We start from the raw sequence: 12,166 nt of genomic DNA, 5'->3' as shown, positions 1-12,166 counted from the left end.
GTAAGAAACTACATTGTCATGGAATCAAAATTGTATTATCATTTTATAGTAATCCAATTTTGATATAATAATGACTATTGCAGATGAGAAATTGACAACATTGTAAAGTACGATCCAGGTGCTGTTGTACTGATTTAAAATATTTACGTTATTTTTAGATTCACAAAATAAAAGCAATGGACCAATAATGTTTATCTGCTTGTACCAATATGATCAATGAGAAATAATGGGAGATGAAGTTCACCACCATTTGGAAAGCCACAGACTTTTTATCCTTCATCCAAAGACGACTAAGAATAATACTCAAATAAATCATACCAAGAAAGGCACCAATATGCTGTGTTATACTTCCTGCCTCCATTGCTGCCACATTAGTATTTCGCAGGCTATCAAGCAATGTAGTTTTTCCATGATCAACATGGCCCAATACAGTAATGACTGGAGGCCTGGCCGTTAATAAAGCTGGATTTTGAAGAGGCCTGCAATCAATAGTAACACATTCAATTTTAAATGAAATTTTTTTATGTTTTGTATTCTATGCTTAACAAAGCTCTTAAAATCCTCATTCTCTGAACTTTTTGTAACAACTAACAGCTTGGAACTAGAGTGTCCTCAATATGTTGTTTTTCTACCTGAGAAGGAAAAATGTTTTTCATGGCTAAATAGGAAACCCGTGAAGATTTGGCCTCCTGACTTTTCAGTGAACAACATGTCATATTGGCAACAAGAAGGAAAACTGAAAATCTTGGGCATTTTGGTGGATGTTTGAAAAGGGTACTTTAATGCATAACCTCTGGATAACTTCTGGGAAGCAAAGGCTCGCTTCTAACTGCACCTATCCATGAAAAATGGCCAGAAAATGCTGTCTTTTTGCCACCAGAAGTTTGAGCTGCACTTTCAGGGTATCGGGAAACTCACATGAGGGTTGCAATCATGCCCTAAGTAAAGATTTTGGGTTTCCAGATCAACTGCTTATATAAAACTATGAGCAGAATCGTTGTAATGAGTTGTATTTAAACTCAGGAATAGAATTCAGAAGTTGTACACAAGCAAATTAGACCATTGAACCATAACTCTCTGCAGTGAGTTATTTTCCAGGAATTCAGAGAAATCTGTCTCATTTAAGACCTTTTGCATGGAAAGAAGGTGCTTTACCACTTCTCCAAGGAGCAATTTGTTTTGTTACAGCAGTTTCTACAGGATCAATCAGTTCTTAACACTAAATAAATTAGCTTGTTTTATAAAATCATCAGCTCAAATTTCATGAAAATCACAAACTGATTTTCTTTCATAGTTCACCTTCTTTCCCAGGATGTATGGGGGCAGAGCCACTTCGGTCTACGGATTAAAGTACCAGACTAGAAACTGGGAGACTTTAAATTCTAGTCCCTCCTTAGCTGTGAAAGCCTGCTAGATGATTTTGGGCCAGTTACTCTCTCTCAGCCAACCCACCTCACAGGGTTGTTGTTGTGGAAAAAATAGGAGAAGGAAGGTGTTTTGGATATTTTTTCCACCTTCAGTTATTTGTAAAAAAAATAAAGGTGGGATATAAACAAATAGATGCATGCATGCATGCATGCATGCATACATACATACATACATACATACATACATACATACATACTATCTGTCAGTCCTGCAAGTCTTTCATTGGGGGTGTTATTTGGAACCCTGACATTATCCTTTTTAGCTGCTTTAAAGATTATTGTAAAATATATTAAGTATGTGAAATACTTAAAAGGTTATATGAATTCTTTTATTTCATATCAAAATGCAATAAAATGTTTAACATTAGTAAAAGGCAGATAAAAATTCTTGTGGGCTACTATTTGTTTTCTATTCATATGAACTGAAGATGTCATTGTAGTACTTTGGTTCCAGTTTTCCTTCTCACTAAATAGAAGTAGTTTCATTTGGCATACGAATAGAAAGGCAGAAAAAGTCATGCTAAAAACACAAGGAGAATTAATTAAATTAAATTAATTAATTAATTAAGAGTGCCTGGGAAAATGTTTGGCAAAATCCTGACTGAAATATGTAAGAGATGATATGAACAATATTTGGGAATTTCAGATGTTAGGCAGTTTATGTGTATAGTTATGATTCTTGACAGAAAAATGTATGAATGTGAGAAAATATGTTTACAGCACATTTGTTAATTTAGAGAAAGTAAATAGGCTTTACTTTACGTAAATATGAAACTGAAATTTGGCTACTAAATAAAGTAAGAACACTATATGAAGGAAAAAGCACATTTAAAAATAAATGGAACACTTACCATTCATCACTGATCAAAAATATGTGATGTCCTGTGGTTATTTCATGTATTTATGGATAAATGTGTACAGAATGGTTGTGGTGATATTAAATGTGTTGTTCAGATAAAATATTAGATAGTATAAATATGGATATGAAACATGAATACATCAAAAACATACCTAACAAGGAAAATTGAGTGAACAAATGCAAATTATATATACCGTATTTTCCGGTGTATACGACGACTGGGCGTATAAGATGACCCCCGACTTTTCCTGATAAAATATAGGTTTTGGGCTATACTCGCCGTATAAGACTACCCCTCTTCCCACACACACCAAATAAAAATTAAAAAACATCAACTGGCTCACCCACAATGTAAAAGCAGCTGTGCTAGACCCAAAATGGCCCCTGCAACAAGCAGGAACCTCACACAGCCACAAAAAGCCCCCCCAAAAAACTTTCACACTCTAAACACACACAACACAACACAACTGGCTCACCCACAATGTAAAAGCAGCTGTGCTAGACCCAAAATGGCCCCTGCAACAGGCAGGAACCTCACACAGCCACAAAAAGCCCCAAAAACCAACTTTCACACTTTACACACACAAAATTCCATATACAGCTTTGTGAGATTTTGTGTGTTTGTGTAGTTAGAGTGAAACACTACAGAAACACACTAAATCTCAGAAAGCTGCACAAATATTATTTTATTTTATTTTTATTTTTATATGAAAGCTAAATTTAAAACTTCCTAAACTTTAAATGGCTAGATCTAAAAAAGAACAACTAAAAAAACCTCCAATTAACTATTTTTTTAAAGCTCCCAAAGGGGAAAAAAACTTACCCAATAGAACAGGGGTCTCCAACCTTGGCAACTTTAAGACTTGTAGACTTCAACTCCCAGAATTCCTCAGCCAGCTTTGCTTTGCTGGCTGAGGAATTCTGGGAGTTGAAGTCCATAACTCCCTGCCTGCTTGATTGCAGGCAGGGAGTTGCTTGCTGATGGAATGGATTCAGGCAAGCGAAGCAAGGAAAGCGTTGTGACTAGCAGCTAAGGTAAGCAAGCTGGAGGGGGAAAACTTTTTTCCTTTTACATGGCTCTGGCGATCCAAGCTGAGTTGCCTGATTAGCAGACAACTCAGCTGGGATCATCAGAGCTTGGGTCGCCAGAGCCATGTAAAAAAAAAAAGTTTTTTCCTTTTAAATGGCTCTGGTGATCCCAGCTGAGTTGCCTGATTAGATAAGACGACCCCCGACTTTTGAGAAGATTTTCATGTGTTAAAAAGTCGTCTTATACGCTGGAAAATACGGTAAATGGCAAAAAGGAGGAAAAAGTAGATGCATTTATCTAGTTTGATACAATATTTACTGAAGATGGGGATATTGAGGAGAAATTTTAAGATAGCAAAAATGTTGTAATAATATTATAGTCTGATGTGGGGAAAGAATGCTTCCTAAAGAAGTTTAAATGGCTACATATAAAGGTGTTTGCTTTGCTGTGATATAGAAACTAGAATTGGCTATGTCGGAGATACATAAAAAGTTAACTGCAGTGGGAATGGAGTGAAAAATGGATATGGAATTAAAGTGGATTGAATACAAAAGTGAGTAATCAATATAAAATAAATACACTGAGGGATGAAATTGCAAAACAAATACATGAAATAGGAATAGATGTGATAAGAAGATGGAGTGATGAAATACCTAAAAGGATGCAGGTCTTATGCAAGATAATTCAATACTGAACATACTTTCACAGTGAATATGATTAGTATATTCCAAATAAATATACATTAGAAATATAATTTATATTACTAATTAAAAGTTCCAATAAATATTTTCATGATTTACTTTTATCTGAAAATTAAATTGTGACTTTGAGAGAAACAGTACACTATACATGCTTCCTAGTGATAGAATATGTGGAATAGAATGTTGCCTTTAAAGGATTTAACTGCATTATAGATCATAACTTGCACAGCAGTATGTCTAGATAAAACTGGACTTCAGTTTAGGCAGTGATTAACAGTAACAAAACACAGTCTTCATGGGCCCATCATTTTGTGCACTTCACATACAGTGGATTACATATATTATACAAGTTATACTTAAATCCAGTAATAAAAAACCCACTTAAGTATAGATGTTACCTTCTAAATGCATCTTTATTTTCTTTTACTTTTTCTTCTTTCAGCTCAGCCCATTTGTACTGCATGCCAGATTTTTTAATGATGTCTTTGATCCAATTTATTTCCAAGACTGAATCTGGTTCTAGTGAATCTAAATCTATCTCTGTGTTCAGCAGAGCTTCATACACATGATCTGAGTATAAAAACATAACATTCATTGAGTAATGATCCAACCAGGGAAGAGGCCTATGATATATTTGTTTATTTGTTTGTTTATTGAATTTACATTGCCGCCTATTCGCCCATGGTGACTCAGGGCGGCTTACAGAATATAAAACCTCATTTAAAATAATAAAACTAATAAAAAGAATAAAATAAATTAATATAATAAAATAAAATCACCCCCCACCCCGGTGACAGCAGATCACATGGGCCATTTAATGGGCTCCATCCCGTTCTGGATTCCCCAGGCCCACTGGCAGAACCAGGTCTTGAGGGCCTTCCAGAAGAGTATTAGAGGCCATTCTAATCTCTGGGGAAATGATGTTCCAGGGAAAGGGAGCCACCACCAAGAAGGCCCTTCTTAATAATAGTGCTAACTGGAGAAAATGTTTGTCATGTAATTTCCAGTGTCTAGACAGGATGTGCAGTCCTCAAATACTTAGATGCTTTGTCAGATTTCAATGCTGTTATCATTACCATCACAGTGTTAAAATATATTTTATACAATGAAAAAAGACTAAAGGGAGACAATTGAAGAACTAGAACAAATTATATACTAAATTCTGTGCCTGAGAATAGTCTCAGGTAGCACACTAGGTCAGATCTGTTTCTCAGGCAGTAATCCACGAAATATGAGAGGAAAATACAAAAATGAAATGAAGGGGCAATGGTTAATCTGAACCATGTGTATCTCTTTGTACACAAAAATCAGAAACTATGACCTGGAGGAAGGAAGAAATCAGAGATTTTTCTAAAATTGTGGACTGCCAGTGCTCTATGGGTTTTTTTTATGTAGTATATGCCCCTGCCTTTGAAACTAAATATGTGGGATTAAAAAATGAAGCTGTAACACAAGGATATCAATCAGCTGAAAGGACGATTAGGAATTGCTCCTTTTGTAATTTCCAGCAGGGATGGGTTTACTTACCTTTACTACAGGTTCGCTCACGCACGCATGCTTCACTCGCACATGCACCACTTCTGCGCAGAAGCTTCTGTACATGCGCAGATTATATTTGATAACGTCCGGACAGGTGGGCAGAGCCTCCCATCGCCACAGCTACTGGTTTGCCCGAACTGGGGCGAACTGGTAGCAACCCACCACAGATTTCCAGGCATTATTTGAAAGAAACGGCTCACCTATATCCTTATGCATCACTTTTGCAAGCTCCTCCACAGTCATTGTGCGCTTTATCTCAACCTCTTGTTTCTTTGCTTTCGTACTTACAGGCTTCAATTTCACTTTGCCCAATTTCTCTCTCTATAACAAAGTTTAAGAACAATATATTTAGTCACTGGATCAACTCATTTTCTGAGTTTCCACAATACACTTAGCCTTAAACTAAAGGGCTGGATCATGAATCTCATGATCTTCACAAATCTGGATTCTCACCAATTTTGTGGCCCCTGAAATTCAATCTAAATACGACTGCTAAAAAATGGCATAATTTCCTGTCATTCTGGAACAAATGAAATTGGTAATATAAGTGCTAAATAGGCAAATAAAGTTTAAAATTAAACAAAAAATCCCCTACTCCTGAGGGAAAAGCTGTGTAAATATATGTGATATGCCTTTTCACCCACATTTCAACCTTTCGTCTCCCCAGTAATGCTAAGGTTGCTTGCCTGGGCTCATGACAATGAAGCTGAGCTAATCCCTTTTCTTCTCCAATTATTAATTTATTACTAAAGCTGACTGAAGCTTGGCAAAATCATTCCCAATTAAACATTTTTAATACTTTTCTAATGAAGCCCACATATTCTCCCAGGAAGTTGACACATGCAATAGTATGCAAAGATTTTCCCATGATCACATTGACTGAATAGAATACAAATGCTTGAAAGGGGCACAGCCTCAGGATTCTTTCTCTTAACTACAGTTCAAAGCATTTATAAAAAGTAAAAAAAGGAATCGATTGGTTGTTCCGCACTGATGCATTTTGGACAGGTTGCTCTTCTTTTTGGAGGCCAGCTGGACAAAAAGCATGTATGCAATTGTTTGGAAAGTTTATGGTATTTATATTTACCTCTACTGCGTATCTCTATAAACAACATTGTCTTTTATTTCTTAGCTAGAGGCACACAAAAGTCCTTCAAGGCAAGAATAAAGTAACTATTAATTACCTCCTTAGTGGTCAAAAGCCTGAATTGTGAGGTGGTGTCTGGATGCCAGAGCAGCGGGTGCAGCTGAATGGGACACATGGGGTAGGCAGAGGACAGGACAGACTTCCACTGTTTTCGGTAAGCCAGGGAGTGCAGCTGCCTGCAAGCACTAAATAAACGGGCCAAATTCTCTAGTGGCGGCATCCAATTCATGTTTCTCTCTGTAACCAAGAAAAAAAAATAGAGCTTGAATGAAACAACTTTCAAGCGGACAGTCTAAAAAGAGATACCCCTGAAGCAAAGGAGGATAGAGCTGCTGTAACTTCCTTCCACAATGATTTGGAAGAGAAAATGGTGGCATTACCCATGAAACTTTTTCTGTTAAGCCAGTATTCAAAAATACAGAGGCCATAACCAATTTTGTTTATATTAATCATAAAATTAGGAATACCAGTAGCTGGTAGCAAAGTGTTCAAATCTGTATCTTGTTGCTGCCATTTTGTGGCGATCAGAATTTTTGCAGCCTATATCTAGTGCGGTTCTAAATAAAATTCTGTAGAGATTCTCAGTCATCCAGGTCATGGTTGTCCCAAAGATGCTTTTTCAGAGGCAACTGGACTTTGTTTTTTTTTTGAAGATGTTTCACTTCTCATCCAAGAAGCTTCTTCAGCTCTGACAGGATAGTGGGGAATAGGATATATATTCCTTGCAGACAGTTGGTCATTTGCAACTTTTTAGAGGGTCATTGAAGCATTTAGAGGTGCTTCAACTTGAAAAAGCACCTTTGGGATAACCATGACCTGGATGACTGAGAATCTCTACAGACTTTTAGCTATACAATTTGGGATGAACACCCTGTGAATGGTGTGGGAGTAGGAATGGATTTCCAGAGAAGAAGAAGAAAAACTGCAGACTACAGGAACCAGGAGCACTACTCAGGTGACCCCGAAGATACAGATCTCCAAGGGCTTCAAGGACCCTCTAAAAGGATGCAAATGGCCAGCTGTCTGTAAGGAATATAAATCCTTCCATTCCCCACTATCCTGTCAGAGCTGAAGACGTTTCTTGGGTGAGAAGTGAAACATCTTCAAAGAAAAAACAAGAAAATCCAGTTGCCTCCTGAAAAAGCACCTTTGGGACTTTTTCAAACAGTAAACTGTCAAATCTGGAACGTAGCAATTTAACAATGAAGGGATATGCACATATAAACTGTGGTTGGTAAAACTCATCCCCTAAAAAGATGCCAGGAGCATCAGCTTAGGACAGCTGGCCCCTTGTGCCAAAATTACTATTATTTCCCCTCTTTTTGGTGATACAGACCAACAAAGCTAACCTTCTACAGAAGGGAAGCAAGCAATATTAGAGAAACAGAGGAAGCGCACGCGCAGTTCTAAAAGAAGCCACCCTTTGTATGTCCAGACGCTGAAAGAACAGACAAATCCGCCGATGATTTGTCACTGTGTTTTTTTTCTTCAATATCTCACCTACGTTATTACCTTCCGCCTCTTCAAGCGCTTTACTACCGCCCAACCGGAAGGTGGCGCACGCCCCCCCTCAACTAGTCATTCCTCTGCTTTCAGCCGTTTGAGCGCGCCTCCCTCTTGCAAGCAAGGTCCACAAGCATAGCGTTAATATCCGCCACTGACTTTTATCGTCCTACTATTCACCCGTGACCGCTTCGGCTACCTGCTTTTCTAGATGAATCCGTTCAGCAAAAATTAAAGTAGCAGTGCCAAAAAGGTGCGAGAAGGCAACACAATAAACCCTAACCTGTCCAGCCCAGGCAATTGAGCATGCGGAGTTTTCGCGCATGCTCAGAATTAATTCCCAAAGCCACCAGACTTTCGTTTGCCCTCAGGTCAGATAAGGGCTGAAACTGGCTCTTAGTTTAAAGCAGTGTTGCTGGCTGAGGAATTCTGGGAGTTGAAGTCCACAAGTCTTAAAGTTGCCAAGGTTGGAAACCCCTGCTTTAAAGTGACCCTGATTGCGTACCTAATTGCGTAAATTAGGACAGCCCCCACCCACCCAATGAGAAACTTTTCAAAAGATTGCCCGAAGATACTTCTGAATGTAGGCTTAAGTGGGATAAATAGTGAGTAAGCCCATTTGTTTCGAGGTTGACTCCCGATGACAACATGTGCATTTAGGAATGTGTGACTTCTTCAGTTTAAACCAGCTTCATTATTTCTTTAAACAATTTAATACTTAACTGCTGGGTTTACATATTTATAGACTAATATTTCTTGCACAATATCAAGAGTAGTTGAGTTTGTTCTAGGGCGGGAGCGGCGGAGAGCTGCATCTTTTAAAGTCATAAATTGGATTAACAGATGTCTTTCATATGTATATTTCTATTTGAAATTTGGCCTAGCAGGGCACATATTATTATAACTTAGACTATTAGACTGATATGCCACAAGGAGAAAAGACTTAAAACATTTGCCAAAAATTGTATATTTTCTTGGATATAATAAAGTATTGGTTCTAGGGCTGGAAAAGGACTGGAGACAGTCAAGTTCTCCTTTAGACACAGTACACCAGTGTGTACAGACCATAACCACATCCTTAAATGAGTTGTAGTGGAATAACAATCATGATGATAATAATAGGGGTATCTTGGGGTCTTCCTCATGGCAGCACTGAAGTCTGTTTGTTATCCACTGTGAGAGTTGGCAGGAAAGTATACTGACACAAAGAAGTGTTGATAGCATTTCCAAACTCTATTCTGCCTTGCCAAGGAAGCAGAATAGGGCTCTGTCTGCATAAGACATTGGGGGAAGAGTGAGGTGGGGAATATCATTCATTCCAGCATCTGATAGAGGTTTCAGTTGAGTCCAAAATTTCTGTTGCTAAGGAAGAGATTTGTGGAGTTTTGCCCCATTTATGAACTTTCTTGCCACAGTTAAGTGAATCACTGCAGCTGTTAAATTAGTAACACGGTTGTTAAGTGAATCTGGCTTCCCCATTAACTTTGCTTGTCAGAAGGTCACAAAAGGGGATCACATGATCCTGGGATACTGCAACTGTCATAAATATGACTCAGTTGCCAAGTGTTTGAGTTTTGATCATGTGACTATAGGGATGCTGCAACGGTCATAAGTGTGAAAATTGGTCATAAGTCACTTTTTTCAAATGTCACTAAATGAACTGTTGTATGTACACTGTCCACTAAAAGATAAAATAGCCAACCAATAATGGGTGTTCCCTTACTATAAGTTTAATAATAAAATTAAATTATTGATTTATTTAATAAAACACACTATAAACAGCTGTTGTCATTATTCAGTTCAAATGCAATTCATTTTACAACCCATATAGTCAGTCAGTGCCAAATAAGGGTGAATGCACAATTAAGGCCATTCATCTTAATATCTATGTTTCTTCAAAATGAATGCTAATTTATTCTGTTTACCATTAAATGACCAAGATTAGAACATTTTGTTGCTCTTAACAAACTCTTACTGCTGCACACACAAAAATAACAGTATTCTAAGAGGGTCTCATGTAAAGAGGTTTTCTTATGCAAATTCCATTTAAAGAATGGTAGCTGTATAAAATCATGAATTCATTTTAACAGAACTTATACAAATGAACCTATTATATTTTATAATGGCAAACAAAATAAAAAGTATTGAAACATATCCATTTAAGTCTAAATGAAATCACGTTTATTCAGAAATGAATCTCACTGTGTTCTGTGAGCTTCTTAGTAAAAATGTCTTGTATTTGAGCTTCAGAATTTTTTTGGATAGTTAAAATCACTTCTATTATTTGATTTGCTATTTTGCTGGTTTATAATAAGAGTAATTTAGACCACAACCCTACTTATACTTGTCTAGAAGTAGTCCTAAGATTGCATCATAAATATTTCCATATGAAGCCTGAATACAAAATAGATGCAATTTCAAATATTCAGATGTATGCTTATACTGAAATATTGTAGTACAAAGACGCAACAAAAGAAACTCCAAACGACATATGGAGTTTGAGTAATTTATTCTGTTTTAAAATTAAACTGCCTATTTAGAATAAGTTTTTATTCTAAAATAAAACATTTTTATTTTCACAATTTTTATTGCACGGTTAAGCCATATGCATAAAATCAGAAATTAAACTGATCAATTGTGTTTTGACAATTCACTTGGTTAAAAATGCAATTATCAAGAGGGTAGTTTGGTTTGTACCATTGGGATGGTATATACATATACAGGTAATAATAGAAGTTAATAGAAAAGGTCATTTTGAAAGGAGAAATGTGGCACTCAGTACTGTCTTCCTTACATATTGGACTTCAATTCTCATCAAGCCAAGCAAACATTACCAATGGCATTTTACTTTGGAGAAACAGACTGTGAGGCATCAGTTGAATAACTGCAAATCATTGACTGAATTCATATACAACTCTGAAACAGAACACTCAAACTAATGCTTATGGGGATAAGTTTGCTAACCTAAGGGCCCCAAACATAAGCTTTTTTAAAACAATGTCACAAAAGTTACTTGTGAGTCAAAAATGAAGAATCTGATTATCATGATATACCATTAAACAAATGTGTTAAATAAACTACATAGTGACGCATTACTGAAACAGTCATTTAACTTTGGTCACTTAGCTGCTAGTTTTATATTAACTGAAACACCGGTATTTCATTTTATTACTGGATATAATAATACTTTTTGCAAAATATATTTAGGAAGGTACTAGGTAGCATCTGCAGTGCCTACAAAATGTTGCAGGGGTAGAAAAGTACTTGAAGTGCTCACTAGGCTGCAAGCAGTTTGAGAGGCCCACTCTAAACCAAACTATCATGGGCTAGCTTGGGCATAAACGCTGTTCGATACTCATGGTTAAAACAAGCTGTAGCATTTAATACAGCATGTGAACACAGTGTTTTAAATCAGCATTCTCCAATCAGATTCCCTTGAAAGGTTTTTTAAAAGAAATAGCTTCCTTTAAGACCAGGCTCCAGTAACTATATGGTCTCAACTCTGAAATGCCATGCCAGCGTACGCAATACAAATAATAAAAATTGGAGACTTACAGATGACAAGGACACTACTCAGGGAAGGCTTATTGATTGATGGATTGATGGATTGATGGATTGATGGATTGAAAGGGGGAAGGGCAAGCTAAAGAACAAGATAAAACTATCCCAGTGTTCCAATCCCTGCATGCTTCCAGGAAACCTGCTGGAATCCCTGTAAAGTCACTGGGGATTTATTTTTCAATAAATGCCATTGTTGCCCACAATACAAAGCTATTCCCAGAATACAGATGTTCACCCTCCAATCCAGATCAAACTGCTAACGTTCATAGAAACAATTCACATACTGATTTTGGCAAAATATGGAATACCTGTTTCCAGACTGTTTTTCTACTACGGTGTCTAATTTATATCCCTGGAATCTCCTGGTAGTTTTCCATGGGTTCCGCTTTTTTAAAACGG

At 37.0% G+C, this 12,166-nt stretch overlaps 1 protein-coding gene across 2 annotated transcripts in view; it reads right to left on the bottom strand.

The window, feature by feature from the left end:
- The window catches only part of MTIF2 (mitochondrial translational initiation factor 2), a 23,991-nt gene extending 11,825 nt beyond the window's left edge, over positions 1 to 12,166 (bottom strand). Inside the window, exons 1-5 of one of the 2 annotated variants that reach the window (XM_070932236.1) lie at positions 12,076 to 12,166; positions 6,741 to 6,940; positions 5,757 to 5,877; positions 4,416 to 4,587; positions 319 to 479 (exon numbers count right to left, since the gene is read on the bottom strand). In XM_070932236.1, coding sequence (XP_070788337.1) covers positions 319 to 479; positions 4,416 to 4,587; positions 5,757 to 5,877; positions 6,741 to 6,932 — 646 coding nt within the window. In that variant the 5' untranslated portion in view covers positions 6,933 to 6,940; positions 12,076 to 12,166. Of the gene's footprint in view, positions 1 to 318; positions 480 to 4,415; positions 4,588 to 5,756; positions 5,878 to 6,740; positions 6,941 to 8,203; positions 8,447 to 12,075 lie in introns of those variants that run through there. The other variant, XM_070932237.1, reaches the window with a different exon arrangement.

The sequence above is a fragment of the Pituophis catenifer genome, unplaced genomic scaffold (genome assembly GCF_029215685.1).
Source record: "Pituophis catenifer annectens isolate HBS135680 unplaced genomic scaffold, rPitCat1.0.hap2 SCAF_1, whole genome shotgun sequence".
NCBI classification, from domain to species: Eukaryota; Metazoa; Chordata; class Lepidosauria; order Squamata; family Colubridae; genus Pituophis; species Pituophis catenifer.
The sequence above is the reverse complement of the archived record's forward strand: the minus strand, read 5'-3'. Positions and strand labels throughout refer to the sequence as shown.